The 27,559-nt window shown below is 46.0% G+C and overlaps 1 protein-coding gene across 2 annotated transcripts in view; it reads left to right on the top strand.

Moving 5' to 3' along the window:
- WRNIP1 (WRN helicase interacting protein 1) overlaps positions 1-27,559 on the top strand; it is a 203,635-nt gene that overhangs the window by 83,979 nt on the left and 92,097 nt on the right. For both annotated transcript variants that reach the window (XM_063923048.1, XM_063923047.1), the window contains one exon: positions 24,841-25,046. In XM_063923048.1, the coding sequence (XP_063779118.1) occupies positions 24,841-25,046 (206 nt within the window). The remainder of the gene's footprint in view (positions 1-24,840; positions 25,047-27,559) is intronic.

Here is a 27,559-nt window from a genome sequence, read left to right as displayed (position 1 = left end):
AGCACCTTGGATTAACAACTGTAGCATTTATAAACAATTGAGTACTGTAAAAACCTTTGATTTTGCAAAACTTGTGTGAATTCAATGCGTTTCCCTGTGTGATAGAATACAAATAGATGCAACTAAATCAATCGTGAAGCAAGTTGCTGTCCTATGTTTCACAATGTTAAAGATACAAGTCGCAAAAGGGTATATGTATGACAGGTCTTTATGGGGGAGAAGTGGTTTCAGTGCCGATATGTGTGCTAATGCCGCTTCTACCCCATGCATGACGGAGGAGATGTGTGCCCCTGTCTATATCGGCGATGCTATCTACAAGATAACACTGCTATATTGTGGGCAATGGTCAGTATGAATGAATGTATGAATGGTCAGTTACACTGACTGTTTCGACACCTGCAGCTATCGATTTAGTCAGCTGCAGGTGTCGTATGCCCATACACCACAGCCAGGGACAGCATTGTGATCGCTGCAGGCTGCATGTGAGATCTCACGAGAGTGGTGAGATCTCACACATGCACACTTGAGCCGGTCAGGGGAGAGACACAGCGAATCAGCACTAAGCTGATGCACTGTGTGCTCTAGCAGCGATCATCAGAGGGGGAGTTTTAGCTCACCCACTTAGGCATCTGAGAATCTCGCTCCTGCTCGGTAAAGAGGCAATGCAGGAAGTGTAATACCCGCGGCAGTACAAGTTGCCAAAAATATACCAGAATAACTTGCAAAACAATAACTTGGCTGCACAATATCTGCTAATGGTGGCGTATTAACCACAGGTTCAGAGTGTGCAGTGCACACGGTCCAGAGAGCCTGGGTGGCCATGTTCTGACAACCCTGCACTCACCCTTTTCCACTGCTGCAGTGGGTAAAGTTGCAGTCAATCATTAAGAAACTATCCCTGGACCATAGTCCACACCAAAGTAATTAGTATGGCTTTTGGCACTACATCTATTACCAGGTAGTGAATAGAGAGTCTTTCTACATTCTGTCATCTGAATGTTCATATGTTTTATAGACTGCCGAGGCGCACTGTGTCTGCAGCAGCACTGCGGAGTACGGGCAGTGTGACCTAGAGTGGATGTGTTCACGTTGTGTACCCAGTTTAGGGCTGCTCTATGTCATCTATAGAGTGGAAGCAGCTGCAGTCTGGAACTCGTGTGTGTGTGTGTGTGTGTGTGTGTGTGTGTGTGTGTGTGTATATATACTATACACATATACTTGTGGCAACTACAGTTTAATGCTAAAAAATGCAAAATCATGCACTTGGGTCTCAAAAACCCAAAGGCTAAATATAGTATCAAGGGTACTATAATGGAAACTACTGAGGAGGAAAGGGATTTAGGAGTCACTATTTCAAGTGACTTGAAGGCAGGAAAGCAATGCAATAAAGCAATGAGGAAGGCAAGTCAGATGCTTGGCTGCATAGGGAGAGGAATTAGTAGCAGGAAAAAAGAAGTGATAATGCCACTGTATAGGTTATTGCTACAGCCGCATCTGGAATACTGTGTCCAGTTCTGGAGACCATATCTCCAGAAGGATATAAATACATTAGAGAGTGTACAAAGAAGGGCAACTAAAATGGTGCATGGCCTACATCACACAACTTACCCGGAAAGGCTAAAAGATCTTAACATGTATAGTATGGAGGAGAGAAGGGAAAGGGGGGACATGATAGAAACTTTCAAATATATCAAGGGTCTTAACAAAGTTCAGGAGGGAAACATTCTTCAAAGGAAGAGAAGTATTAGAACTCTAGGACATACGCTGAAACTGGAGGGAGGCAGGTTCAGGGGAAATTTAAGGAAAACTTACTTCACAGAAAGGGTAGTGGACAAGTGGAATAGCCTCCCATCAGAGGTGGTAGAGGCTAAGACTGTAGAGCAATTTAAACATGCTTGGGATAGGCATATGAATATCCTTACAAAGTATTAAGGTTCAAAAAGGGTTGAGATTACCTAGATAAAAAAGGGGCAGACTAGATGGGCCAAGTGGTTCTTATCTGCCGTCAAATTCTATGTTTCTATGTTTGTTTATCAGACTGCTGAACGATTACAAGTACATGCACAATGTGCAGGTGACAGGTTGTAGGTAAGAACACGAATAGCCGAGCAAGGGTGGGCCTGTGTGTGTGTTATTCTATAACCAAACAGCAGGGGTTAGGGTCTTGCACACAGGTCCACTAATTTCTTAATTTCACTACTGCTCCCTATGTATAATTAAGTTAAAAATAAATAATTGCATAGGCTTTCACCCTCAAAAGCACATGCAGCACTAACTGTTAAATGTAGGCTGGGACAATTTGGAGGAAAAAGAGTGTGGGTTCCCCCCATTGTTTCCTTTACCAGCCAGGGCCGAACAAGGATTAGATTCCTGGCTAACGGGCCCACCAAAAAAAATAAATGCGTTTCCCCTTTCCCTTGTGCTGAAACATTTGACTCAACCACGTTGCAATTTCTGGCTTATAACTGTCTCTTCAGAGGTCTATCTGTGCTGTTACCTGTTTTTGCACAACTGTTGATACCCTTCCAATTTTTTTCCAAGTCTTGCAATTCTAGCTCTTTTTAACACCTTTAAAACATCTAGGAGTTGGGCCCTGTTCAAAGAGTTGCAAGATAAATTGTGCACTTCAGAGCTTGATATAGTAACAAATGACAACTTTAATTCCTGTAAAAATTAATGAGGAATTGGAGCTCGCATTTTGTTTACATGGCTTTTTGGAATTTAGGATGACCCAAAAATAGATATATTGACGTGGTTGATTAAATTGGATAAATGGGTGAATAGAAGCTAAGCTTAGCTGTATTAAGATACACAATGTTTCATTCTTAAGTGCTTTTAAAATACATTATACAGATATTTATTTACTATGTATGCACCAAGTAGGTTTCTCCAGTATAAATAGAAAAAATATTGTTCTTTACTTTGTATATTTCTTAGTGTTTTTCAGTATAATGGGAACAGAGGTAATAGGTTGAAACACAGTAGTGTTGTAAGGCTTTGTATTGGTAAATTTGGAACAAGAGCTTCCCGGATATTAACTTAAAGAAAGACTATGTGATAATAGTAATTAAAGACTTAACTGGCTAATATGTTTTCCAAAAATTCCCCCCCAATTTTTTTTTTTTTAAATCAAATTATGGAAATAATTTGGTAGGATTGCTGATCACAGTCTGAGTCAGTGTAACTGGCCCTGCAGCTGTGGCTGCCATGAGCACTGTGAGCCTAGGTCGGGCTGCAGGAAGATTGTGTTCCTGCTGCTGCAGCTGTCAGATTGCCTGTTCACAGTGGCTGGAGGAGGTAGCAGAGGGACTGCCATGGTCTCCTGAGCCCAGTGGCTGTCAGAAGATCAGCTTCTAGCAGCTGTCGGTGAACTCTTCTGACACGGTCACATCAGATGCGCCCGTATAAGGGAAAGCCTATGCCAGGCAAGTGGTTAAAAGACAAATACTTGTCTGCACCCTGTAGGTGAGATGTCTTTATTTCTGTCTTTTCAATAACTTTTAGTAAACTGTCAAAAGCCACACACACATCTCTACAGAGCCACATGATCTGGCTCCTATATTATGTACTCCCTGGCACTCCCTTATGCCTGAGCCACGTGCTCTGGAGTTATGAGGCATTGTGTACTGAAGGAGTTAAAACAGCACTAGTGCAAGAAAAGTATATAATGGCTATACAGTATACCTGCAAGGCTGTTTCAGCGGGGCACTACGATGACCAATTGTGCCCTGCATTAATAGAGGCGCCCCAATGAAATAGCCTGCCCTCTGCCATGCCAACCTGCTGGCCGCAGTGTCCTGCGGGTGAGAAAAATTGTGGTTTAGTTCTCACTGTCTGATGAATAGATGCCGTGCGCATGACATGTATTCACTTGTGTGGATAGAGTTTGGGGGCACGCAAGAGTGATGACCAAGTGGTCATGCCCCTCCCTGAGTGGCCAATGCCCCCTTTTCGGGTTCACACAGATGTGCCTTATTTCAAACACAGCACCCTGCAAACTGTTCACCCTAGAGTGAACACGATGATAGCTGTTAAATGTCACTGGTTACTGCAGTTATTGTAATACTGTAAAACTACTTGTACCAAGAAAAGTTTAACGCTTTAATAATTGTCTCATTAGCTTGATAGGATGTTTATAAGTATTATATTGTAAACTTTGTACCCAGTTCTTAGGAGGATAACTCCATTCTTTTCTCCTTAGTATTGTGGCAATATGATATTAGATAATGCATAGCATTCAGTCACATGCAATAGTCATCTGGAGTTTGGTATAAAAACCTGGCTATTGGGATGCCGGCAGTCAGGAGACTGACAGGGGTTGGTAAGTGGTCTAACCCTCCCCTTGCCCTACCCTAACCCTCCCCTAATCCTCCCTTTAAGGTGCCTAACCCTCCCCTCCCACAGCCTAACCCCCTCCCTCAGGTGGGCCTAAACCTAACCACCCTCTCTGTACCCTTAAAATAAGTCTCTCCCCAGCAGCCTAACCCTAACCCCCCCCCCTCCCGCGAGTAGTTCCTAACTCTGATCCCCCCTTCCCGTGCCCTAAACCTAACCTCCCACTCACCCGTAAGTCTAATCTCCCATCCGAGGGCCGTACTTGCCCGGTCAGCTGTATGTGTGATCAGGATTCTGGTGTCTGTATACTGTCCCCTTTTGGGATTCCATTGTCCGCCTTCCATTGTGTGTCAGGGGACCGGTGCCGGTATATTGTGTGCCAGGATCCTGACCCTTTGGATATTAACAGCATCCCATCATCTGAGTAGATTCTTAATTTCAATACATGACTAACACAGTAAAACTACAGCCCATTTTGTTTTAAATGGTTGCTCTATGTTGTTTAAAGTAGGGACATGTACTGTATATGCTGGCTAGCATTGAACCTTTTGCAGCTGTCGTTTCATTATATGGTATAGCACTTGACAATGTACAGTAATTCATGAAGATATAGAGTCTGCTTGTGAAGTTTTGCAGATATACATGCCTGAGAAGTCTGCAATCCCAATCCCTGATAAGATTTATTACATTACTGGACAAGTGTAATTAAATGTTGTAGAGCAAATATTTGAATTCTATAGATCAACTTGCTAATTAGGAAATTGCAAAACATTGCCCAATGCTATTACATTATTGGCTTCCTGCATTGTCCTTCGCATTCTTAACATAGGAAGTTTGTTGAACTGTAATTTACTGGATAAATTCTTATTTTACATATTTTCCACCTTAAAAGTTTCTAAAAACTTTATAATGTTCAATGTTGACTTTTGATCTTTCTGTTTAAAACCACTTATTTTTAAGATTTAGGCCAGATTCTGATTTCGCCCATATGGAGAACAGCCATAAGCTTACAGACAATAACACTGGTTCAGCACACCTGTAAGAAGCATAACAGGGTGAACAACAAAGGATAAATATCAGAAAGAAAGTTAAGTCCCAGGAGAGAGACGTAAGGAAAAATATATTGACGAAGGATTGTTGTGCCTAAGCAATACCAAATTTATCAGTAAACCAGTAACTATTAAAGAAAATATTTTAACAACCCAACCCCCGCAGGCAGTGCAAGAAAGAAAAAAAACAACAGAGGGTCTGTGCAGGTGGGATAAATGGAGGGGGAAGGGTTGTGGTCCGCCAAGTCCAGAAGCTAGATTATTTGGTTAACTTTTTGCAGAGCTGCTGTAGTCCGATCGAAAGGAGGATCTGTACGTTACTAGAAAGGGGTCTCAGTTTTTCTGGTTCATATACACTGCTCAAAAAAATAAAGGGAACACTTAAACACCACAATGTAACTCCAAGTCAATCACACTTCTGTGAAATCAAACTGTCCACTTAGGAAGCAACACTGATTGACAATCCATTTCACATGCTGTTGTGCAAATGGAATAGACAACATGTGGCAATTACTGTAGCAAGACACCCCCAATAAAGGAGTTGTTCTGCAGGTGGTGACCATAGACCACTTCTCAGCTCCTATGCTTTCTGGCTGATATTTTGGTCACTTTTGGAAGCTGGCAGTGCTTTCACTCTAGTGGTAGCATGAGACGGAGTCTACAACCCACACAAGTGGCTCAGGTAGTGCAGCTCATCCATGATGGCACATCAATGCGAGCTGTGGCAAGAAGGTTTGCTGTGTCTGTCAGCATAGTGTCCAGAGCATGGAGGCGCTACCAGGAGACAGGCCAGTACATCAGGAGACGTGGAGGAGGCCGTAGGAGGGCAACAACCCAGCAGCAGGACCGCTACCTCCGCCTTTGTGCAAGGAGGAACAGGAGGAGCACTGCCAGAGCCCTGCAAAATGACCTCCAGCAAGCCACAATTGTGCATGTGTCTACTCAAACGATCAGAAACAGACTCCATGAGGGTGGTATGAGGGCCCGAGGTCCACAGGTGGGGGTTGTGCTTACAGCCCAACTCCGTGCAGGACGTTTGTCATTTGCCAGAGAACACCAAGATTGGCAAATTCGCCACTGGCGCCCTGTGCTCTTCACAGATGAAAGCAGGTTCTCACTGAGCACATGTGACAGATGTGACAGAGTCTGGAGACGCCAAGGAGAACGTTCTGCTGCCTGCAACATCCTCCAGCATGACTGGTTTGGCAGTTGGTCAGTAATGGTGTGGGGTGGCATTTCTTTGGGGGGCCGCACAGTCCTCCATGTGCTTGCCAGAGGTAGCCTGACTGCCATTAGGTACCGAGATAAGATCCTCAGACCCCTTGTGAGACCATATGCTGGTGCGGTTGGCCCTGGATTCCTCCTACTGCAAGACAATGCTAGAACTCATGTGGCTGGAGTGTGTCAGCAGTTCCTGCAAGACGAAGGCATTGATGCTATGGACTGGCCCGCCCGTTCCCCAGACCTGAATCCAATTGAGCACATCTGGGACATCATGTCTCGCTCCATCCACCAACGCCACGTTGCACCACAGACTGTCCAGGAGTTGGCAGATGCTTTAGTCCAGGTCTGGGAGGAGATCCCTGAGGATCATGCCCAGGCATTGTAGGGAGGTCATACAGGCACGTGGAGGCCACACACACTACTGAGCCTCATTTTGACTTGTTTTAAGGACAATACATCAAAGTTGGATCAGCCTGTAGTGTGTTTTTCCACTTTAATTTTGAGTGTGACTCCAAATCCAGACCTCCATGGTAAATAAATTTGATTTCCATTGATAATTTTTGTGTGATTTTGTTGTCAGCACATTCAACTATGTAAAGAACAAAGTATTTAATAAGAATATTTCATTCATTCAGATCTAGGATGTGTTATTTTAGTGTTCCCTTTATTTTTTTGAGCAGTGTACTTTATACTTGGCAAAATACTGTTATAAATGTAAAAGTAAAATTCTTACGGAAAAATGTGCACTTGCAAAGAAAAGGTCTGTATATGAGCCAAACACAGCATGACATGGCTTATACATTTATTTCCTGAAAGGCAAAAATGTATAAATACACCTGCTGAAGAAGACAGTACTTATTAGAATTTGGGATAATATCCATAACAAATATGCACATTATACTGTATATATACTGATTTCTTCGGCAGGGTCCACAGGTTATCCACAGGATAACAATGGGATATGATGGAGCGACAGCGGATTGGCACCAAACGATCACAAGCTTTAAGGCCTCCCAGGATGCAACGGGCTCGTCCATATATCCCCGCCCACTGGCTCAGGCAAATCAGTTTTTTGTTTGGTGCGGCAGGAGTCGGACCATGGTCATAGGGCTGCTCTGTTTGGCAGCCCTAAGATTTTTTTATTTTATTTTTATAGTCTTACTACATTGTTTTTGAGTGATCTTTTCTAACAGCGTCTTACACGCATATTGGAAATAGTCACTCCAACAACTCTCCGCCGGGTCGCAACAACGCTTACCCACGGTACAAGTGCTGTCTCGACGGGCGTCTGTGTCGGATATACTAGCAGGTCCAGCAGACGTTACCAGGCTGTGGCCGGAGCACAGGGAGAAGGTAAGACATCAGTTCCGCTTAGAAGGGGAATACGGACACAGCCGCACTGTTTTGGGAGGAGACTACCAAACAGTAGCTGGCGCACCGCCACCACGGGTGCTCCAGCGCTAGGCCTTAGGGATCATAAGGCACAAGGATTAGTTTGAGGCTGCGATCCCTAGGGTTGATGTCAGCGGTGGGGAATCAGACGCTCTCCTGGTCGCCCCTCCCCCCAGTTCATGACCAGTTTCCGCGCCTCTCCCGCCATGAACTGATTGCCTCACTTCCGTCTCAGATGCTACCACAAGGGGTCTCGGTCGCAGCATAAGCCTCTGTGTACACTAAGGTTACCGCTAGGAGACCGGGTCGCAGACGGGTGTGTCTGCATGCACTAGCATTCACTGAGCGTCTGTGTCCACTAAAAAGTTCCCGGAGCGTCAGTGTACACTAGTAGCGTCTGGATCCACTCAGTGTTCGCTAACGTATTGATCGATCCTGGTAGTGGGGTGAGTCTCCCTGTATCCCACTCTACGGAGTACGGGTTATACAGCACTAAATTTCTATCTACTTTTGTTAGTATGAATAGTTAACTTTAGTGCCTATTGCATATGAGTCTGTGTACATTACTATGGTTTTCTTCGCAATGCGTCTGAATACGTTAAATAACTGTATTGAACAGAATTCAATAAATGTACTCCTACATACTTGAAATGTGTTCGTAGTTGATAATATGCTCATATGACTAATATATAACATGTGACTGACTGCTAGTGTGATTGCTGACTTTATATATGTTTGTCAGTGTTTCTTCTGAGCCTCAATGCTGGTGCTTGGGTTGGGGTCAGATTGATATCACTTTAATACAGTAAAGTGATTACAGTCACAGATTGTGTAGTATACTGTGAAAAGCTGATTTTCTCTTACGTCCTAGAGGATGCTGGGGACTCCGTAAGGACCATGGGGTATAGACGGGCTCCACAGGAGACATGGGCACTCTAAAGACTTTAGAATGGGTGTGCACTGGCTCCTCCCTCTATGCCCCTCCTCCAGACCTCAGTTAGATCATGTGCCCAGAGGAGACTCGGTGCACTGCAGGGGAGCTCTCCTGAGTTTCTCTGAAAAAGACTTTTGTTAGGTTTTTTATTTTCAGGGAGCGCTGCTGGCAACAGGCTCCCTGCATCGTGGGACTGAGGGGAGAGAAGCAGCCCTACTTAAATGATAGGCTCTGCTTCTTAGGCTACTGGGCACCATTAGCTCCAGAGGGTCGGAACGCAGGTCTCACCCTCGCCGTTCGTCCCGGAGCCGCGCCGCCATCCTCCTCACAGAACCGGAAGATAGAAGCCGGGTGAGTATTAAGAAGAAAGAAGACTTCAAAGGTGGCAGAAGACTTCAGATCTTCACTGAGGTAATGCGCAGCGGTAACGCGCGCCATTGCTCCCACACATACATACACAGCGGGCACTATAAGGGTGCAGGGCACAGGGGGGGCGCCCTGGGCAGCAATATTAACCTCAAGGGACATTGGCATATAGATTAGATACTGCGGAGGCGGTATATTAAAAAAAACCCGCCAGTATAAATAATTTGAGCGGGGACCGAAGCCCGCCGCTGAGGGGGCGGAGCTTGATCCTCCAGCACTATCCAGCGCCATTTTCTCCACAGCACACTGCAGAGAAGCTGGCTCCCCGGACTCTCCCCTGCTGAACACGGTTACAGGGGGCCAAAAAGAGGGGGGGGGGGCACATTTAATTGACGCAGTGAGTGTAATTATATATATTTCTATAAAAGCGCTGTACTAACTGGGATTTTATTCCAGTGTCCGGTGGCGCTGGGTGTGTGCTGGCATACTCTCTCTCTCTCTCTCTGTCTCTCCAAAGGGCCTTATTGGGGGACTGTCTCCATATAGATATATCCCTGAGTGTGTGGGGGTGTCGGTACGTGTGTGTCGGCATGTCTGAAGCGGAAGGCTCATCTAAGGAGTAGGTGGAGCAGATGATTGTGGTGTCTGCGTCGGCGACGCCGACACCTGATTGGTTGGATATGTGTAATGTTTTAAATGCAAATGTGTCTTTAGTACATAAGAGATTGGACAAAGCAGAGTACAGGGATAAAACAGGGAGTCAATCCATGGCTTTGACTGTGTCACAGGGCCCTTCAGGGTCTCAGAAACGTCCGTTGTCCCAAGTAGCAGACACTGATACTGACACGGATTCTGACTCCAGTGTCGACTACGATGATGCGAGGTTACACCCTAGGGTGGCCAAAAGTATTCATTATATTAAAAGATGTTTTGCATATCACAGATGACCCCTCTGTCCCTTACACGAGGGTATGCATGTTTAAAGAAAAGAAACCTGAGGGTAACCTTTCCCCCATCTCATAAGCCGAATGAGTTATTTGAAAAAGCTTGGGAAACTCCAGAAAAGAAACTGCAGATTCCCAAGAGAATTCTTATGGCGTATCCTTTCCTGGCACAGGACAGGTGGCGGTGGGAATCCTCGCCCAAGGTGGACAAGGCTTTAACGCGCTTGTCCAAAAAGGTGGCGCTACCGTCTCCAGACACGGCAGCCCTCAAGGATCCTGCTGATCGCAGACAGGAGACTACCTTAAAATCAATTTATACACATACGGGTGCCTTGCTCAGACCGGCAATAGCGTCGGCTTGGGTTTGTAGCGCTGTAGCAGCTTGGGCAGATACCTTGTCAGCTGACATTGATACCCTAGATAGGGATACCATTTTATTGACTTTAGGTCACATTAAAGATGCAGTCTTATCTATGAGAGACGCTCAGAGAGACGTTGGGCTGCTAGGTTCGAGAGACAACGCCATGGCGATTTCTGCTAGGCGAGCCCTGTGGACCCGCCAATGGACGGGTGATGCTGACTCAAAGAGGCATATGGAAGTTTTGCCTTACAAGGGTGAGGTTTTATTTGGGGATGGTCTCGCGGACCTGGTTTCCACAGCTGCCGCGGGTAAATCTACTTTTTTACCTTATGTTCCCCCACAGCAAAAGAAAACACCACAATATCAGATGCAGTCGTTTCGGTCGCATAAGTCTAGAAGAGGTTGGGCCTCTTCCTTCCTCGCCAGAGCTAAGGGTAGAGGGAAAAGAATGCCTGCTGCGGCTAGTTCCCAGGAGCAGAAGTCCTCCCCGGCTTCTACTAAATCCACCGCATGACGCTGGGGCTCCACTGAGGGATTCCGCGCCGGTGGGGGCACGTCTTCGACTCTTCAGCCACGTCTGGGCTCAGTCAGACGTGGATCCTTGGGCAATGGAAATTGTATCCCAAGGCTACAAGCTGGAATTCGAAGAAGTGCCTCCTCGCTGGTTTTTCAAATCGGCTTTACCAGCTTCTTCCCCAGAAAGGGAGATAGTTTTAGCTGCAATTCAAAAACTGTGTCAACAACAAGTGGTTGTCGAGGTTCCCCTAGTTCAACAGGGGAAGGGGTACTATTCAACCCTATTTGTGGTCCCGAAACCGGATGGCTCGGTCAGACCCATTCTAAATTTAAAATCCCTAAATCTATACTTGGAAAAGTTCAAATTCAAGATGGAATCGCTCCAGGCAGTTATCTCCAGCCTGGAAGGGGGGGATTTCTGGTGTCACTAGACATAAAGGATGCATACCTTCATGTCCCCATATATCACCCTCATCAGGCGTACCTGAGATTCGCTGTACAGGACTGTCATTACCAGTTTCACACGTTGCCGTTTGGGCTTTCCACGGCCCCGAGGACTTTTACCAAAGTAATGGCGGAAATGATGGTGCTCCTGCGCAGACAGGGAGTCAAAATTATCCCGTACTTGGACGATCTCCTGATAAAAGCGAGATCGAGAGATCAATTGCAGAAAAGCGTGTCGCTCTCCCTGAGAGTGCTGCAGCAGCATGGCTGGATTCTAAGTCTACCAAAGTCACAGTTGATTCCAACGACTCGGCTATCTTTCTTAGGCATGATACTGGACACGGAACTAAAGAGGGTTTTTTCTCCCAATGGAAAAAGCCCAGGAACTCCAGAACATGGTCAGAGACTTGTTAAAATCGAAAAGAGTGTCAGTCCATCAATGCACTCGAGTACTGGGAAAAATGGTGGCGACCTACGAGGCCATCCCCTTTGGCAGGTTCCATGCGAGGACGTTTCAGTGGGACCTTCTAGACAAGTGGTCGGGGTCCCATCTACAAATACATCGGAAAATAAGCCTGTCCCCCAGGGCCAGGGTGTCTCTCCTGTGGTGGCTGCAGAGTGCTCACCTTCTCGAGGGTCGCAGGTTCGGCATTCAAGACTGGGTTCTGGTGACCACGGATGCAAGCCTCCGAGGATGGGGAGCTATCACACAAGGAAGAAATTTTCAGGGACTATGGTCAAGCCAGGAGGCTTGTCTACACATCAACGTACTGGAATTGAGGGCCATATACAGCGGTCTACGACAAGCGGAGAATATTCTTTGCGACCTACCGGTTCTGATTCAATCAGACAACGTCACAGCTGTGGCTCATGTAAACCGCCAAGGCGGGACAAGGAGCAGAGTGGCAATGGCGGAAGCCACCAGGATTCTTCGCTGGGCGGAAAATCACGTAAGCGCTCTGTTGGCTGTCTTCATTCCGGGAGTGGACAACTGGGAAGCAGACTTCCTCAGCAGGCACAATCTCCATCCAGGAGAGTGGGGACTTCATCAGGAAGTTTTTGCAGAGATAACAAGTCAGTGGGAACTTCCACAAATAGACATGATGGCGTCACGCCTCAACAAGAAGCTTCGGAGGTATTGTGCCAGGTCAAGGGACCCTCAGGCAGTAGCGGTGGACGCCCTGGTGACACCGGTGTTTCAGTCGGTCTGTGTGTTCCCTCCTCTTCCGCTTATCTCAAAAAATACTGAGAATCATAAGACGAAAAAGAGTGCAGTCAATACTCATTGTTCCAGATTGGCCTCGAAGGGCCTGGTATTCAGATCTTCTGGAAATGCTCACAGAAGATCCGTGGGCTCTTCCTCTCAGGGAAGACCTGTTGCAGCAGGGGCCTTGCGTGTTCCAAGACTTACCGCGGTTACGTTTGACGGCATGGCGGTTGAACACCAAATCCTAGCGGGGAAGGGTATTCCGGAGGAAGTCATCCTTACTCTGATTAAGGCTAGGAAGGAGGTGACGGCGAAACATTATCACCGCATCTGGAGGAAGTATGTATCTTGGTGTGAAGCCAAGAATGTTCCTACTGAGGATTTCCATCTGGGCCGTTTTCTTCACTTTCTACAGACAGGAGTTGATATGGGCCTAAAGTTAGGCTCCATTAAGGTACAGATTTCGGCCCTATCAATTTTCTTTCAGAAGGAATTGGCTTCTCTCCCAGAAGTCCAGACTTTTGTAAAGGGAGTGCTGCATACCCAGCCTCCTTTTGTGCCCCCAGTGGCACCATGGGACCTTAACGTGGTGTTACAGTTCCTAAAATCTCACTGGTTTGAGCCTCTTCAAACAGTTGAATTAAAATTTCTCACTTGGAAGGTGGTCATGTTGTTGGCCTTGGCATCTGCAAGGCGGTTGTCCGAATTGGCGGCTTTGTCTCACAAGAGTCCCTATCTGATTTTCCATGTGGATAGAGCAGAATTGAGGACTCGTCCTCAATTTTTGCCAAAGGTGGTTTCATCTTTTCATATGAACCAACCTATTGTGGTGCCTGTGGCAACGGGGGACTTGGAGGATTCCAAGTCCCTTGATGTAGTCAGGTCCTTAAAAATGTATGTAGCCAGGACGGCTCGGGTTAGGAAAACAGAGGCACTGTTTGTCCTGTATGCAGCCAACAAGGTTGGCGCTCCTGCTTCTAATCAGACTATTGCTCGCTGGATCTGTAATACGATTCAGCAGGCTCATTCTACGGCTGGATTGCCTTTACCAAATTCGGTAAAGGCCCATTCCACTAGGAAGGTGGGCTCTTCTTGGGCGGCTGCCCGAGGCGTCTCGGCATTGCAGCTTTGCCGAGCGGTGACTTGGTCGGGGTCAAACACTTTTGCTAAATTCTACACGTTTGATGCCTTGGCTGAGGAGGACCTCATGTTTGCTCAATCGGTGCTACAGAGTCATCCGCACTCTCCCGCCCGGTCTGGAGCTTTGGTATAATCCCCATGGTCCTTACGGAGTCCCCAGCATCCTCTAGGACGTAAGAGAAAATAAGATTTTAAACCTACCGGTAAATCTTTTTCTCCTAGTCCGTAAAGGATGCTAGGCGCCCGTCCCAGTGCGGACGAAGTTCTGCAAGACTTGTGTATAGTTATTGCTTACATAAGGGTTATGTTACAGTTTTGATCAGTCTCTGGCTGATGCTGTTTTGTTTCATACTGTTAACTGGTTCGTATGTTCCAAGTTGTACGGTGTGGATGGTGTGGGCTGGTATGTATCTTGCCCTTGGATTAACAAAAATCCTTTCCTCGTACTGTCCGTCTCCTCTGGGCACAGTTCTCATAACTGAGGTCTGGAGGAGGGGCTTAGAGGGAGGAGCCAGTGCACACCCATTCTAAAGTCTTTAGAGTGCCCATGTCTCCTGCGGAGCCCATCTATACCCCATGGTCCTTACGGAGTCCCCAGCATCCTCTACGGACTAGGAGAAAAAGATTTACCGGTAGGTTTAAAATCTTATTATTTATCATGTCTAAGGGCGGCAAAGGTGACGAGGTTACATTAACAGTAACACTAACACTTATAACATGTTTATCCAGCAAGGTGGGGTTACCAACTTAGCATCTGGCACATGATGGGTTATGTGCAAATTGTTTTGCGTTTCAGCAGGGCTATGTTTGCACAAACCTTATCCAGTATAGCTGACAGGTTGGTCCCTACAGCTTCAACCTCAGGAATAGGGTACACTATTAACCCATACATGCAGCTCCCATCTTATGGTATAGCCCCAACAGCTTCTACAAATCAACAAGCTGATAAACCAAGGGTAAATATATCATCAAATTCACAGGCTACACAGGATGATACATCAGATGAGGATAGCTCCATTTACTCTACTTCACCATATGAAGAACAGGTAGAAGGTTTCAGCTCAGAGGCTATAGATGAGTTAATTGGAGCAATGAAGGCTATTCTGTCTCTAGAGAATTCAGCAGAGCCAATAATAAAGACTAAGGCACCTGTGTTTAAACGTCCCAAAACAGTTAGGGTTGAATTTCCAGGGTCAGAGGAATTGACGGAAATTATGGAGGAAGCTTGGGCTTCACCCAATAGGAAATATAGAATTCCAAAAAAATGGGATTCCTGTTACCCTTTTCCAACTGGGGACTGTTTAAAAAGAGAAGTGCCTCCTAAGGTAGATACGGTTAGCGCGAAAATCTATTTTGCCTTTACCATCAACATCATTAAATGATGTCACAGACAGAAGAGTGGATGGGTTTTTCAAAAACATTTTTTCTCTGTCAGGGGCAGTCATAAGGCCAGCTATGGCCTTAGCCTGGATGGCAAAGGCGGTAGCTGAAATGGCTGACGAACTGGAAAACGGGTTTTCAGCACCTACTAGGGAGCAGGAATCCCATATAGCTCATATGAAACAGGCTGCGCTATTTTTAGAAGAAGCAGCAATCGATATGGGTACGATTGCTTCCAAAGCATCAGCCTTAACGGTAGCTGAAGAAAAACCAAACAAGAAAAACCCCTATTGCAGAGGTAAAAAACCAATTGCCCCTGAGAGAGCAGCATACACACCTATGTAATCACAGCGCCAGGAATTTTCTTGTTTCGTTAATGGTAGCTGCTCGCAGAGCAATTTGGCTGCGTACATGGAAAGCTGATTCAGAATCCAAGAAGGTTCTGGAAGCTTTGCCTTTTGTTGGGAACATTCTCTTTGGTAAGGAATTGACAGATATTCTGGAGTCAGAAGCAGAATCCAAGAAGGTCAGGTTTCCTGCCAGTTATAACCCTAGGCCTAGGGGTTCAGAGTTTTGGCAATTTCGGTGGCAAGGTAAAACAAAAGGCAAAAATTATTCTAAGCAGACCCAGTACACTAAGTCTGGTAAAGCAAAGAAGTAATGGGCCACCAGAGGGCCAGCTTCCAAACCAGAACAGAAACCATCAGCCTGATAGTGCGGGCCTCCACCTGGGGGACCCCAAGGTAGGGAGCAGACTTCTTCAGTTTAAACACACATGGCATCAGTCAACGACAGATGCTTGGGTGCAAAAAGTGGTATCTCAGGGTTATGTTTTCCCTTTCAAGAAGCAGCCTCCTCAAAGGTTTTTTTTGCACCAGCCCGTCTCATATAGAGGCGAAGGCCAGAGCCCTGCAAGAAGCCGTTCAGAAATTTCTTCAGTCCGGGGTAATTATTCCAGTACCCCCGGCACAACGGGGGCAGGGCTTTTACTCCAACCTATTTTTGGTTCATAAGCCAAATGGGTCATTCCGGCCAATTCTCAATCTCAAAATGTTAAACAAATACATTTGGGTCCCAAGGTTCCACATGGAAACGTTACGCTCCATAGTTTTTGTCATGGAACCAGGGGATTACATGGTATCTCTGGATATACAGGATGCTTACCTGCATGTGCCTATAGCATTGTCCCATCAGTGTTACCTCAGGTTCGCCATCCGCCAGCAACATTTTCAGTTCCCGGCCTTACCCTTTGGGTTAGCCACAGCCCCCAGGGTATTTACCAAGATCATGGTGGTTATGGCAGCTTATCTCCGCAAGTAGGGGATAAGAATTTTTCCATCCCTTGACGATCTTTTAATCCTGGCACAATCCCAGGAATTGCTCTTGAGCCATCTCCAACAGACAATAAATTGTCTACAGAAACACGGATGGCTCATAAATTGGGCAAAGTCGTCTCTGATTCCGTCACAACGGATGATTCACTTGGGGGCTGTATTGGATTCAGGTCTGCAGAAAATATTTTTACCTCAGGAAAAGATATCCGAGGTGCAGTTAATGACTCAGGACAATATCAATTCACGCAGCAATGCGAGTAATGGGGTTGATGGTGTCAACATTCGACATGGTGGAATATGCACAATTCCACTCAAGACCTGATTCTGATCAGATGGAATGGAATACATCAGACAATAAAGAAACAAATGATTGTACGTCCAGTAAAGGTAAAAAGGTCATTAGCCTGGTGGTTACAGACATCCCATCTAGACAAGGGAAGACCCTTTTGGATATCAGATTGGGAGATCCTAACAACGGATGCCAGTCTACGGGGCTGGGGAGCAGTGTCCGAAAGATTATGGTTCCAGGGACAATGGGCCACAGAAGAAAGTCGCCTGCCAATAAACCTGTTGGAACTCCAGGCCATATACATGGCACTGATTCAGGCAAAGGACATTCTGCAAGGAAAACCAGTCCAGATACGTTCGGACAATGCAACGGCAGTAGCGTACCTCAACCATCAGGGAGGAACTCGCAGCCAAAAAGCAATGAAGGAGGTAAGTCACATACTAAAGTGGGCAGAACTCCATCTTCCAGCATTGTCCGCAGTATTCTTTCCAGGAGTCCTAAACTGGGAAGCGGACTTTCTCAGTCGACACACCATTCAAGCAAGCGAATTGTCTCTACACCCGGAGGTCTTTCAGACTCTAGGCTATATGGATGTATTTAACCCCTGCCAGGTCTCAGAAAAACGGGAGAAGAAGCCCGCCGAAAAGGGGGCGGGGCCTATTCTCCTCAGCACACAGCGCCATTTTCCCTCACAGAAATGCTGGTGGGAAGGCTCCCAGGCTCTCCCCTGCACTGCACTACAGAAACAGGGTTAAAACAGAGAGGGGGGGCACTGATTTGGCGATATGACTACATATATTAAAATGCTATAAGGGAAAAGCACTTATATAAAGGTTGTCCCTGTATAATTATAGCGTTTTTGGTGTGTGCTGGCAAACTCTCCCTCTGTCTCCCCAAAGGGCTAGTGGGTCCTGTCCTCTATCAGAGCATTCCCTGTGTGTGTGTGCTGTGTGTCGGTACGTGTGTGTCGACATGTATGAGGACGATGTTGGGAGGCGGAGCAAATTGCCTGTAATGGTGATGTCACTCTCTAGGGAAGCGACACCGGAATAGATGGCTTATTTAAGGAATTACGTGATAATGTCAACACGCTGCAAGTCGGTTGACGACATGAGACGGCCGGCAAACATATTAGTATCTGTCCAGGCGTCTAAAACACCGTCAGGGACGTTATAATGCCCATTTTACCTCAGTCGGTCGACACAGACACGGACACTGACTCCAGTGTCGATGGTGAAGAAACAAACGTATTTTCCTTTAGGGCCACACGTTACTTGTTAAGGACAATGAAGGAGGTGTTACATATTTCTGATACTACAAGTACCACAAAAAAGGGTATTATGTGGGGTGTGGAAAAACTACCTATAGTTTTTCCTGAATCAGATAAATTAAATGAAGTGTGTGATGAGGCGCGGGGTTCCCCCGATAGAAAATTATTGGCGGTATACCCTTTCCCGCCAGAAGTTAGGGCGCGTTGGGAAACACCCCTTAGGGTGGATAAGGCGCTCACACGCTTATCAAAACAAGTGGCGGTACCGTCTCCAGATACGGCCGCCCTCAAGGAGCCAGCTGATAGGAGGCTGGAAAATATCCTAAAAAGTATATACACACATACTGGTGTTATACTGCGACCAGCGATCGCCTCAGCCTGGATGTGCAGCGCGGGGGTGGCTTGGTCGGATTCCCTGACTGAAAATATTGATACCCTTGACAGGGACAGTATTTTATTTACTATAGAGCATTTGAAGAATGCATTTCTATATATGCGAGATGCACAGAGGGATATTTGCACTCTGGCATCAAGAGTAAGTGCGATGTCCATATCTGCCAAAAGATGTTTATGGACACGACAGTGGTCAGGTGATGCAGATTCCAAACAGCACAAAGATGTATTGCCGTATAAAGGGGAGGAGTTATTTGGGGTCGGTCCATCGGACCTGGTGGCCACGGCAACTGCTGGGAAATCCACCGTTTTTACCCTAAGTCACATCTATGCAGAAAAAGACACCGTCTTTTCAGCCTCAGTCCTTTCGTCCCCATAAGCATATCTGCCCAGGGATAGAGGAAAGGGAAGAAGACTGCAGCAGGCAGCCCATTCCCAGGAACAGAAGCCTTCCACCGCTTCTGCCAAGTTCTCAGCATGACGCTGGAGCCGTACAGGACCCCTGGATCCTACAAGTAGTATCCCAGGGGGTACAGATTGGAAAGTCGAGACGTTTCCCCTCGCTGGTTCCTGAAGTCTGCTTTACCAACGTCTCCCTCCGACAGGGAGGCAGTATTGGAAACAATTCACAAGCTGTATTCCCAGCAGGTGATAATCAAAGTACCCCTCCTACAACAAGGAAAGGGGTATTATTCCACACTATATTGTGGTACTGAAACCAGAAGGCTCGGTGAGACCTATTCTAAATCTGAAATATTTGAACACTTACAAAGGTTCAAATCAAGATGGAGTCACTCAGAGCAGTGATAGCGAACCAGGAAGAAGGGGACTATATGGTGTCCCGGGACATCAGGGATGCTTACCTCCAGGTCCCAATTTGCCCTTCTCACCAAGGGTATCTCAGGTTCGTGGTACAGAACTGTCACTATCAGTTTCAGACGCTGCCGTTTGGATTGTCCACGGCACTCCGGGTCTTTACCAAGGTAATGCCCGAAATGATGATTCTTCTTCGAAGAAAATGGACGACCTCCTGATAAGAGCAAGGTCCAGAGAACAGTTGGAGGTCGGAGTAGCACTATCTCAAGTAGTTCTACGACAGCACGGGTGGATTCTAAATATTCCAAAACCGCAGTTGTTTCCGACGACACGTCTGCTGTTCCTAGGGATGATTCTGGACACAGTCCAGAAAAAGGTGTTTCTCCCGGAGGAGAAAGCCAGGGAGTTATCCGAGCTAGTCAGGAACCTCCTAAAACCAGGAAAAGTGTCAGTGCATCTTTGCACAAGAGTCCTGGGAAAAATGGTGGCTTATTACGAAGCGATTCCATTCGGCAGATTTCATGCAAGAACTTTTCAGTGGGATCTGCTGGACAAATGGTCCGGATCGCATCTTCAGATGCATCAGCGGATAACCCTATCTCCAAGGACAAGGGTGTCTCTCCTGTGGTAGTTACAGAGTGCTCATCTTCTAGAGGGCCGCAGATTCGGCATTCAGGATTGGATGCTGGTGACCACGGAGGCCAGCCTGAGAGGCTGGGGAGCAGTCACACAGGGAAAAAATTTCCAGGGAGTGTGATCAAGTCTGGAGACTTTTCTCCACATAAATATACTGGAGCTAAGGGCAATTTATAATGCTCTAAGCTTAGCAAGACCTCTGCTTCAAGGTCAGCCGGTATTGATCCAGTGGGACAACATCACGGCAGTCGCCCACGTAACCAGACAGGGCGGCACAAGAAGCAGGAGGGCAATGGCAAAAACTGCAAGGATTTTTCGCTGGGCGGAAAATCATGTGATAGCACTGTCAGCAGTGTTCATTCCGGGAGTGGACAACTGGGAAGCAGACTTCCTCAGCAGGCACGACCTCCACCCGGGAGAGTGGGGACTTCATCGGGAAGTTTTCCACATGATTGTGAACCGTTGGGAAAGACCAAAGGTGTACATGATGGCGTCCCGCCTGAACAAAAAACTGGACAGGTATTGCGCCAGGTCAAGAGACTTTCAGGCAATAGCTGTGGACGTTCTGGTAACACCGTGGGCGTACCAGTTGGTGTATGTGTTTCCTCCTCTGCTTCTCATACCCAAGGTATTGAGAATTATAAGACGTAGAGGAGTAAGAACTATACTCGTGGCTCCGGATTGGCCAAGAAGGACTTGGTACCCGGAACTTCAAGAGATACTCACAGAGGACTCATGACCGCTGCCGCTAAGAAGGGACTTGCTTCAGCACGTACCATGTCTGTTCCAAGACTTACCGCGGCTGCGTTTGACGGCATGGCGGTTGAACGCCGGATCCTAAGGGAAAAAGGCATTCCGGAAGAGGTCATTCCTACCCTGGTCAAAGCCAGGAAGGACGTGACCGCACAACATTATCACCACATGTGGCGAAAATATGTTGCGTGGTGTGAGGCCAGGAAGGCTCCACGAAGAAATTTCAACTCGGTCGATTCCTGCATTTCCTGCAAACAGGAGTGTCTATGGGCCTCAGATTGGGGTCCATTAAGGTTCAAATTTCGGCCCTGTCGATTTTCTTCCAAAAAGAATTGGCTTCAGTTCCTGAAGTCCAGAAGTTTGTCAAGGGAGTACTGCATATACAACCCCCTTTTGTGCCTCCAGTGGCACTGTGGAATCTCAACGTAGTGCTGGGATTCCTCAAATCACATTGGTTTAAACCGCTCAAATCTGTGGATTTGAAATATCTCACATGGAAAGTGACCATGATGTTGGCCCTGGCCTCGGCCAGGCGAGTGTCAGAATTGGCGGCTTTGTCTCACAAAAGCCCATATCTGATTGTCCATTCGGACAGGGCAGAGCTGCGGACTCGTCCCCAGTTTCTCCCTAAGGTGGTGTCAGCGTTTCACCTGAACCAGCTTATTGTGGTACCTGCGGCTACTAGGGACTTGGAGGACTCCAAGTTGCTAGATGTTGTCAGGGCCCTGAAAATATCGGTTCCAGGACGGCTGGAGTCAGGAAAACTGACTTGCTGTTATCCTGTATGCACCCAACAAACTGGGTGCTCTTGCTTCTAAGCAGACGATTGCTAGTTGGATGTGTAGTACAATTCAGCTTGCACATTCTGTGGCAGGCCTGCCACAGCCAAAATATGTAAATGCCCATTCCACAAGGAAGGTGGGCTCATCCTGGGCGGCTGCCCGAGGGGTCTCGGCATTACAACTCTGCCGAGCAGCTACGTGGTCGGGGGGAGAACACGTTTGTAAAATTCTACAAATTTGATACCCTGGCTAAAGAGGACCTGGAGTTCTCTCATTCGGTGCTGCAGAGTCATCCGCACTCTCCCGCCCGTTTGGGAGCTTTGGTATAATCCCCATGGTCCTGACGGAGTCCCCAGCATCCACTAGGACGTTAGAGAAAATAAGATTTTACTTACCGATAAATCTATTTCTCGTAGTCCGTAGTGGATGCTGGGCGCCCATCCCAAGTGCGGATTGTCTGCAATACTTGTACATAGTTATTGGTACAAAAATCGGGTTATTATTGTTGTGAGCCATCTTTTCAGAGGCTCCGCTGTTATCATGCTGTTAACTGGGTTCAGATCACAGGTTGTACAGTGTGATTGGTGTGGCTGGTATGAGTCTTACCCGGGATTCAAAATCCTTCCTTATTGGGTACGCTCGTCCGGGCACAGTATCCTAACTGAGGCTTGGAGGAGGGTCATAGGGGGAGGAGCCAGTGCACACCACCTGATCCTAAAGCTTTTACTTTTGTGCCCTGTCTCCTGCGGAGCCGCTATTCCCCATGGTCCTGACGGAGTCCCCAGCATCCACTACGGACTGCGAGAAATAGATTTATCGGTAAGTAAAATCTTATTATTACGATACAGAATGGCACATCGCGACCATGATGCTGAATTGATTTGTCCCTAAGAGCCATGGGAGATAACATTGTCTCCTTAATGATAATATTGTATCCACCTGTGGTATAATATTAAAGTTGATCTCATGTTCTATTTGTTGAGAGCATACCATTCACACCCACTAAATGGCTGTTAATGGCTCCTTGGTACTTGCTTTAATTTTAAGGGGATATTTCAAATATCCGTGATGTGACCATGTACGGCTGTGCATATCATGGGTTATTATGGGAGATAAACATTTCTCATTAAACTGTACTCTCCTATGAGGGTGCAAGTAAAAGGAGCGATGTTGAGCCTACAGTACACTCTAGTTATGGGCCTAATTCAGACCTGACCGCAGCAGCAATTTGTTCTCTAATGGGCAAAACCATGTGCACTGCAGGGGGGGCAGATATAACGTGCAGAGAGAGTAAGGGGGGGGTACACACGGGGAGATGTGTGTGGGAGGGGGCCTGACTTCACCCAGCGGTGAAGTAAGCGATCTGATTAGAGTCAGCGATTGGGGCATACACACGGAGCGATGCGTGCTTACTTTCTAAGCAATCTAGTCAGGTTGCTTAGAATCACTACGTGTGTACCCCCCTTTAGTTTTGGGTGGGTTATATTGTTTCCGTGCATGGTAAATACTGGCTGCTATTTGCTTTATTTTTACACTGCAATTTAGATTTCAGTTTGAACACACCCCACCCAAATCTAACTCTTATCTGTATGTTATATCTGCCCCACCTGCAGTGCACATGGTTTAGCCCATTAGAGAACAAATTTGCTGCTGCGATCAGGTCTTAATTAGGCCCTATGAGCGTGCACACACTGCTCTGATGGCACATCGACAGCATTTTTTCACAATTGAATTCCTCCCTAATGGTCAAAATTTGAAATACAGTTTTGCAGCCTTTTCTAGATTTTATCATTACTAATGTTGGTCTTAGTTGTGTTATGGTTGTTGTTTTGTATTTGGAATGTAGGAAATATAAGGTAGGTTTTTTGTTATGATTTTTTCTTAGACACAGTTGTTGCATGTGTTTTTTCAGGCTATCCTATCTGTATACGGTGACTAGACAGTGTGGTTATATTTTTGTTGCAACTGTCTCTGCAATGACGCATGTAAGAGACTTTCCATCCACTTGATGATCTTTGTGTTGTGGTTAAGAGAGGACATTGCTGCAGTACATTTCCTTTCCTAACTTATTTCCCAATAGTGGGATTGTCTGCACATGAAAGCAGACCCTGCCACCTGGTGCTAGCTGTCACTTTAGTTAAACCCTTTAAAATTGGAATTCCATGTGCCTTTTTAGTATCATTTAGGAAAATAACACAGCCACGCTTCGTGTGAGCATAAAGCTAATTAACACTGTTCCAGCCCTCCTTTAATGTTGTAATGGTAGCTTTCTTCAAGATGATCGAATGATCTTCAGTTGCAATTTTCAAATATTCACTAATTCTGTGTGTCGAAGTGGAGAAAATATGTGTAACATGTTATGGCTATGCAAGTTTATATACAAAAAAAAAGTATCTGGGTGCAAACTGAAGTCTTGCAGTTCAGTAATTTTATGTGGCTTCAGAGTAAAGGAAGTAGTAGCACAGGCAAAAGCGGATGGGGTTTCCAGTTGCCTGAAAACCAGCGCCTACCTGTCATCCTTCGTTTCAGTTATGTGGTGCTTCTGATTGACCACAGGTTTTATGATTGGCAGCCATAAGCACTGGTTTTGCCTATCACTTTGACTTTAAATAATTTGATTTGCTCCTGGACCACCAACTCGAGGCACCCCTGAAAGAGACTTGCGGAGCCCCAGGGTGCCTAGACACCCAGTTTGGGAACCACAGTGCTAGGGGCAAAACGGTAACATATTGCTTAGTATTGCTACATCACTGCTGTGGTTATTGATTTTATCGTAAACATTGTCCTATCTTTGTGGGGTTTGTATGTTCTCCCCATGCTTGCGTTTTTTTCCCCCCAGATGCTTCAGTTTCCTCCCACAGCCCAAAAACATATTTACAGGTTTATTGTCATCTAAAGAAATGACCCATGTGAGTACAGTATATGTTTGGTGGGGAATTTATAGTGTAATCTCCTATGAAGCAATTAAATAATGATGTTGTCATACAAGCTGTGGCTGTTTGTGCAAGCTTTTACAGTGTTACAGTGCTTGTATGCCAACACAGAAAGTGCCCATTAGCTTTAATGTATAACAATGAAAAAGAAAAAAGTTTTACATGAACTAACAGATGGCACGTCTCATGGTATAGGGATGTTACCATGAGGCATTAATGCTACATTCATTATTCTGCTCCTGAAACCAGACAAAAAGAGCATTTATACTTGTTTCATGTACACCTGTATAAAATGTAACAATTGGGCAGTTTTTAGTAATATGACTTGTGATTATCTTTTAGATCTCCAATGTATATTGAGGCAAAAGCTTTAACAACGTTAGCACATCTGTGTGATGGTGATGCCAGAACTGGACTTAATGGCCTGCAGCTGTCCGTTCAAGCTAGACTTTCAGCAGGAACCGATCCACAAAAATCTGGAATGGTAATACAGGAGGAGCACATAAAGGAAGGTTTACAGCGCTCCCATATTCTCTACGACCGAGCCGGTGAGCAAAGACAACAAGTTTCCTTAATAAGGTTGTGTTGGGGATTAAGCATGTTGTGGTGTTACTGAACTAGTGTCAGCAACTTGGAAATGACATGCAGCTTAGCAAGTAAGAAGAGCTGGACATGCCCATATCTAGTTTATAAAAAGCCACATCTGCATTATAGCTTCAATGTAATGGAAAATGCTTTTCAGATATTCACCTATCAATTCAGTGGCTTTATGTTAGTTATTTCTCATGCAGCAACATAAATAATATTATGCATTGAGACTTTGATATAGAAATATTAGTACTTCGGTATTATTAGGGGGGTATTCAATTTAAAAAAAAAAGTCAGTTGGGTGTCTGTTTTTTCCTGTCTAGTAGGAAAAAACAGACACCCAACCGACTTCAAACAATTGAATTCCCCCCTTAGAATGTTTTGTACCGTATGATGTACTAACGCTTGACACCACATATTCTGATTTGTAGGTGTTATTGTGATATTTTTCATTTTGATGCAATAAGGGATAAGTTATCATAATTGTAGGTGGACGATCAATGTTTCTGAATTAAGCTTTAGACGCTGACATTTGAAGAGAATATGGACAAGTACATTAGCAGATGCAAATGTACGAAATTCATCAATATTAACAACATTTGATGGTCTCTGCAGTGTTTAAAATACTCTTACACGTGTGCTTCTATTTGATATACCAATGTGTCCTCTTACATCCTTGCTGCAGTCACGCTAAACCGCCCTTGAAGTCGCGTCATACCATGGTGGGACTCTGAATTGCTGAGCGTTTTTTTTGCATTTTATTCCGCGAAAATGCGTCTTAGATGCAAACTAATGTAACAGGATCCACGAACAGCTTCTGATTAAAATTATTTGCTGCATGCCGATATTCTGTGTGTAATTGTGAGTTTACCTGCATCCGAAATGCCACGTTACACTGTTTTCCATGGAAACACTGTAGCATAGCATTTTGTATGCAAATACAGTCGCAGTCACACACAGAATATAGGCATGCTGCATATCATTTTAATCAGCAGAAGCTGCTCATTGCGTCTAAGATTAATTTTCACGGAAAAAACACAAAAAAAGACGCACAGTGCTACTGAGTCACATGGCACTCATGCGTTATGTGTAACGCGACTTGTAACGAACAGAGCAAAGATGTAAGAGGATACATCTGTATATATTTTACCCATATTGTCCTGCAGTGACACTCTTTACAAGTCTGCTGATCATTACAACTTGTATTCATCTATTCCATCCTTTTTACATTAAACAAATCCTTGTAAAAATGTCAAGACATGGTACTGTACATCTGGTATATTTTTATTTTTCATGACTTTGGGGAGATTTCAAATGTTATCGCCCCCGATATCCCGTCTAACGTGGGGACGATATTCATTTGATGCCCACTATCTCGTTGATCATGCCCATTAGTGTCTGGTTTAGCTGCATAATAGGCTAAACTTGACTAAACTAATGGGTGCGATTGGGAAAAGTGCTGTTTGGGCGCCCAAACATCACTTTGCACACATTTCAGTTCGCCACCCTTGGCGGGTGCGAGCTGGAATTTAGACACCGGCAGCCGATCACGCCCAAATGGAGCCATATTTGAATATCTCCACTGGGCACCATCTAGTGGCTGCCGGCATCAAAAAGATTTGAAATCCGTCCTTTCTCTAAAATGCACAGAAATGAGTTTAATGATGTGGCATGTTTGTTGAGCTGCTGTATTGATGGGAAACTTGCAGATAGAATTTACACTGAAAAATAACATGGACATTTTAATGTACCCCAAAAGGCTCTAAACGCTTTCATCACTGGCTATCATTTCTGCTGCGGGGTACACTGGGCTCCACAAGGATTGGACAATGGGGTGTAGAATAGGATCTTGATCCGAGGCACCAACAGGCTCAAAGCTTTGACTGTTCCCAGAATGCATCACCCCGCCTCCCAGCACAGGAGCTCAGTTTTGTATGTTGGTGCTGCAGTAAGCAGGCACTGAACAGAGGGGCTGCTCCAGGCAGCCCTAAGAAAACCTTTTTATGAGGTAAAAAGTGAAGACTTCAAGGGCAGCAGCGGTGGTAAATGTCTTTTGACATTCCTTGCTGCAGCTCCAGCTCTCCCCAGCGGCGCTGTACACTCCCGAGCCCTGGTTGCCGGGTACCTACAGCGGAGGCTCCGGTTTTCTTCACGTTAGACACACACGGCTGGGGCTCTCCAGGATCGCGTGGCCGCGCTTCGGGAGGTGGTAAGTGGGTCCCGCTTGTGGGACCCGGTCTTTATCGCGAGCTGGCGCGGTCAGTGGGAGGCGGGCCGCGCGCGCTGGCAGTGGACACTGTGGATACAGGCGATTCCACTAGATCACCAGGGCATGGGCGCAGGTCAGGTTTTCTCTCTAAACCAATTCTTATATTGCCCACAGTACCCGGTGGTTTTGCCAGCAGAGGGGATAAGGCTTAGACCTGAAGCCCCTCCCCCAGCCCCAGGGCGCCATTTCTAGCAAGTGTTCCCG

Source organism: Pseudophryne corroboree, chromosome 5, assembly GCF_028390025.1.
Source record: "Pseudophryne corroboree isolate aPseCor3 chromosome 5, aPseCor3.hap2, whole genome shotgun sequence".
NCBI lineage: Eukaryota > Metazoa > Chordata > Amphibia > Anura > Myobatrachidae > Pseudophryne > Pseudophryne corroboree.
The sequence above is the reverse complement of the archived record's forward strand: the minus strand, read 5'-3'. Positions and strand labels throughout refer to the sequence as shown.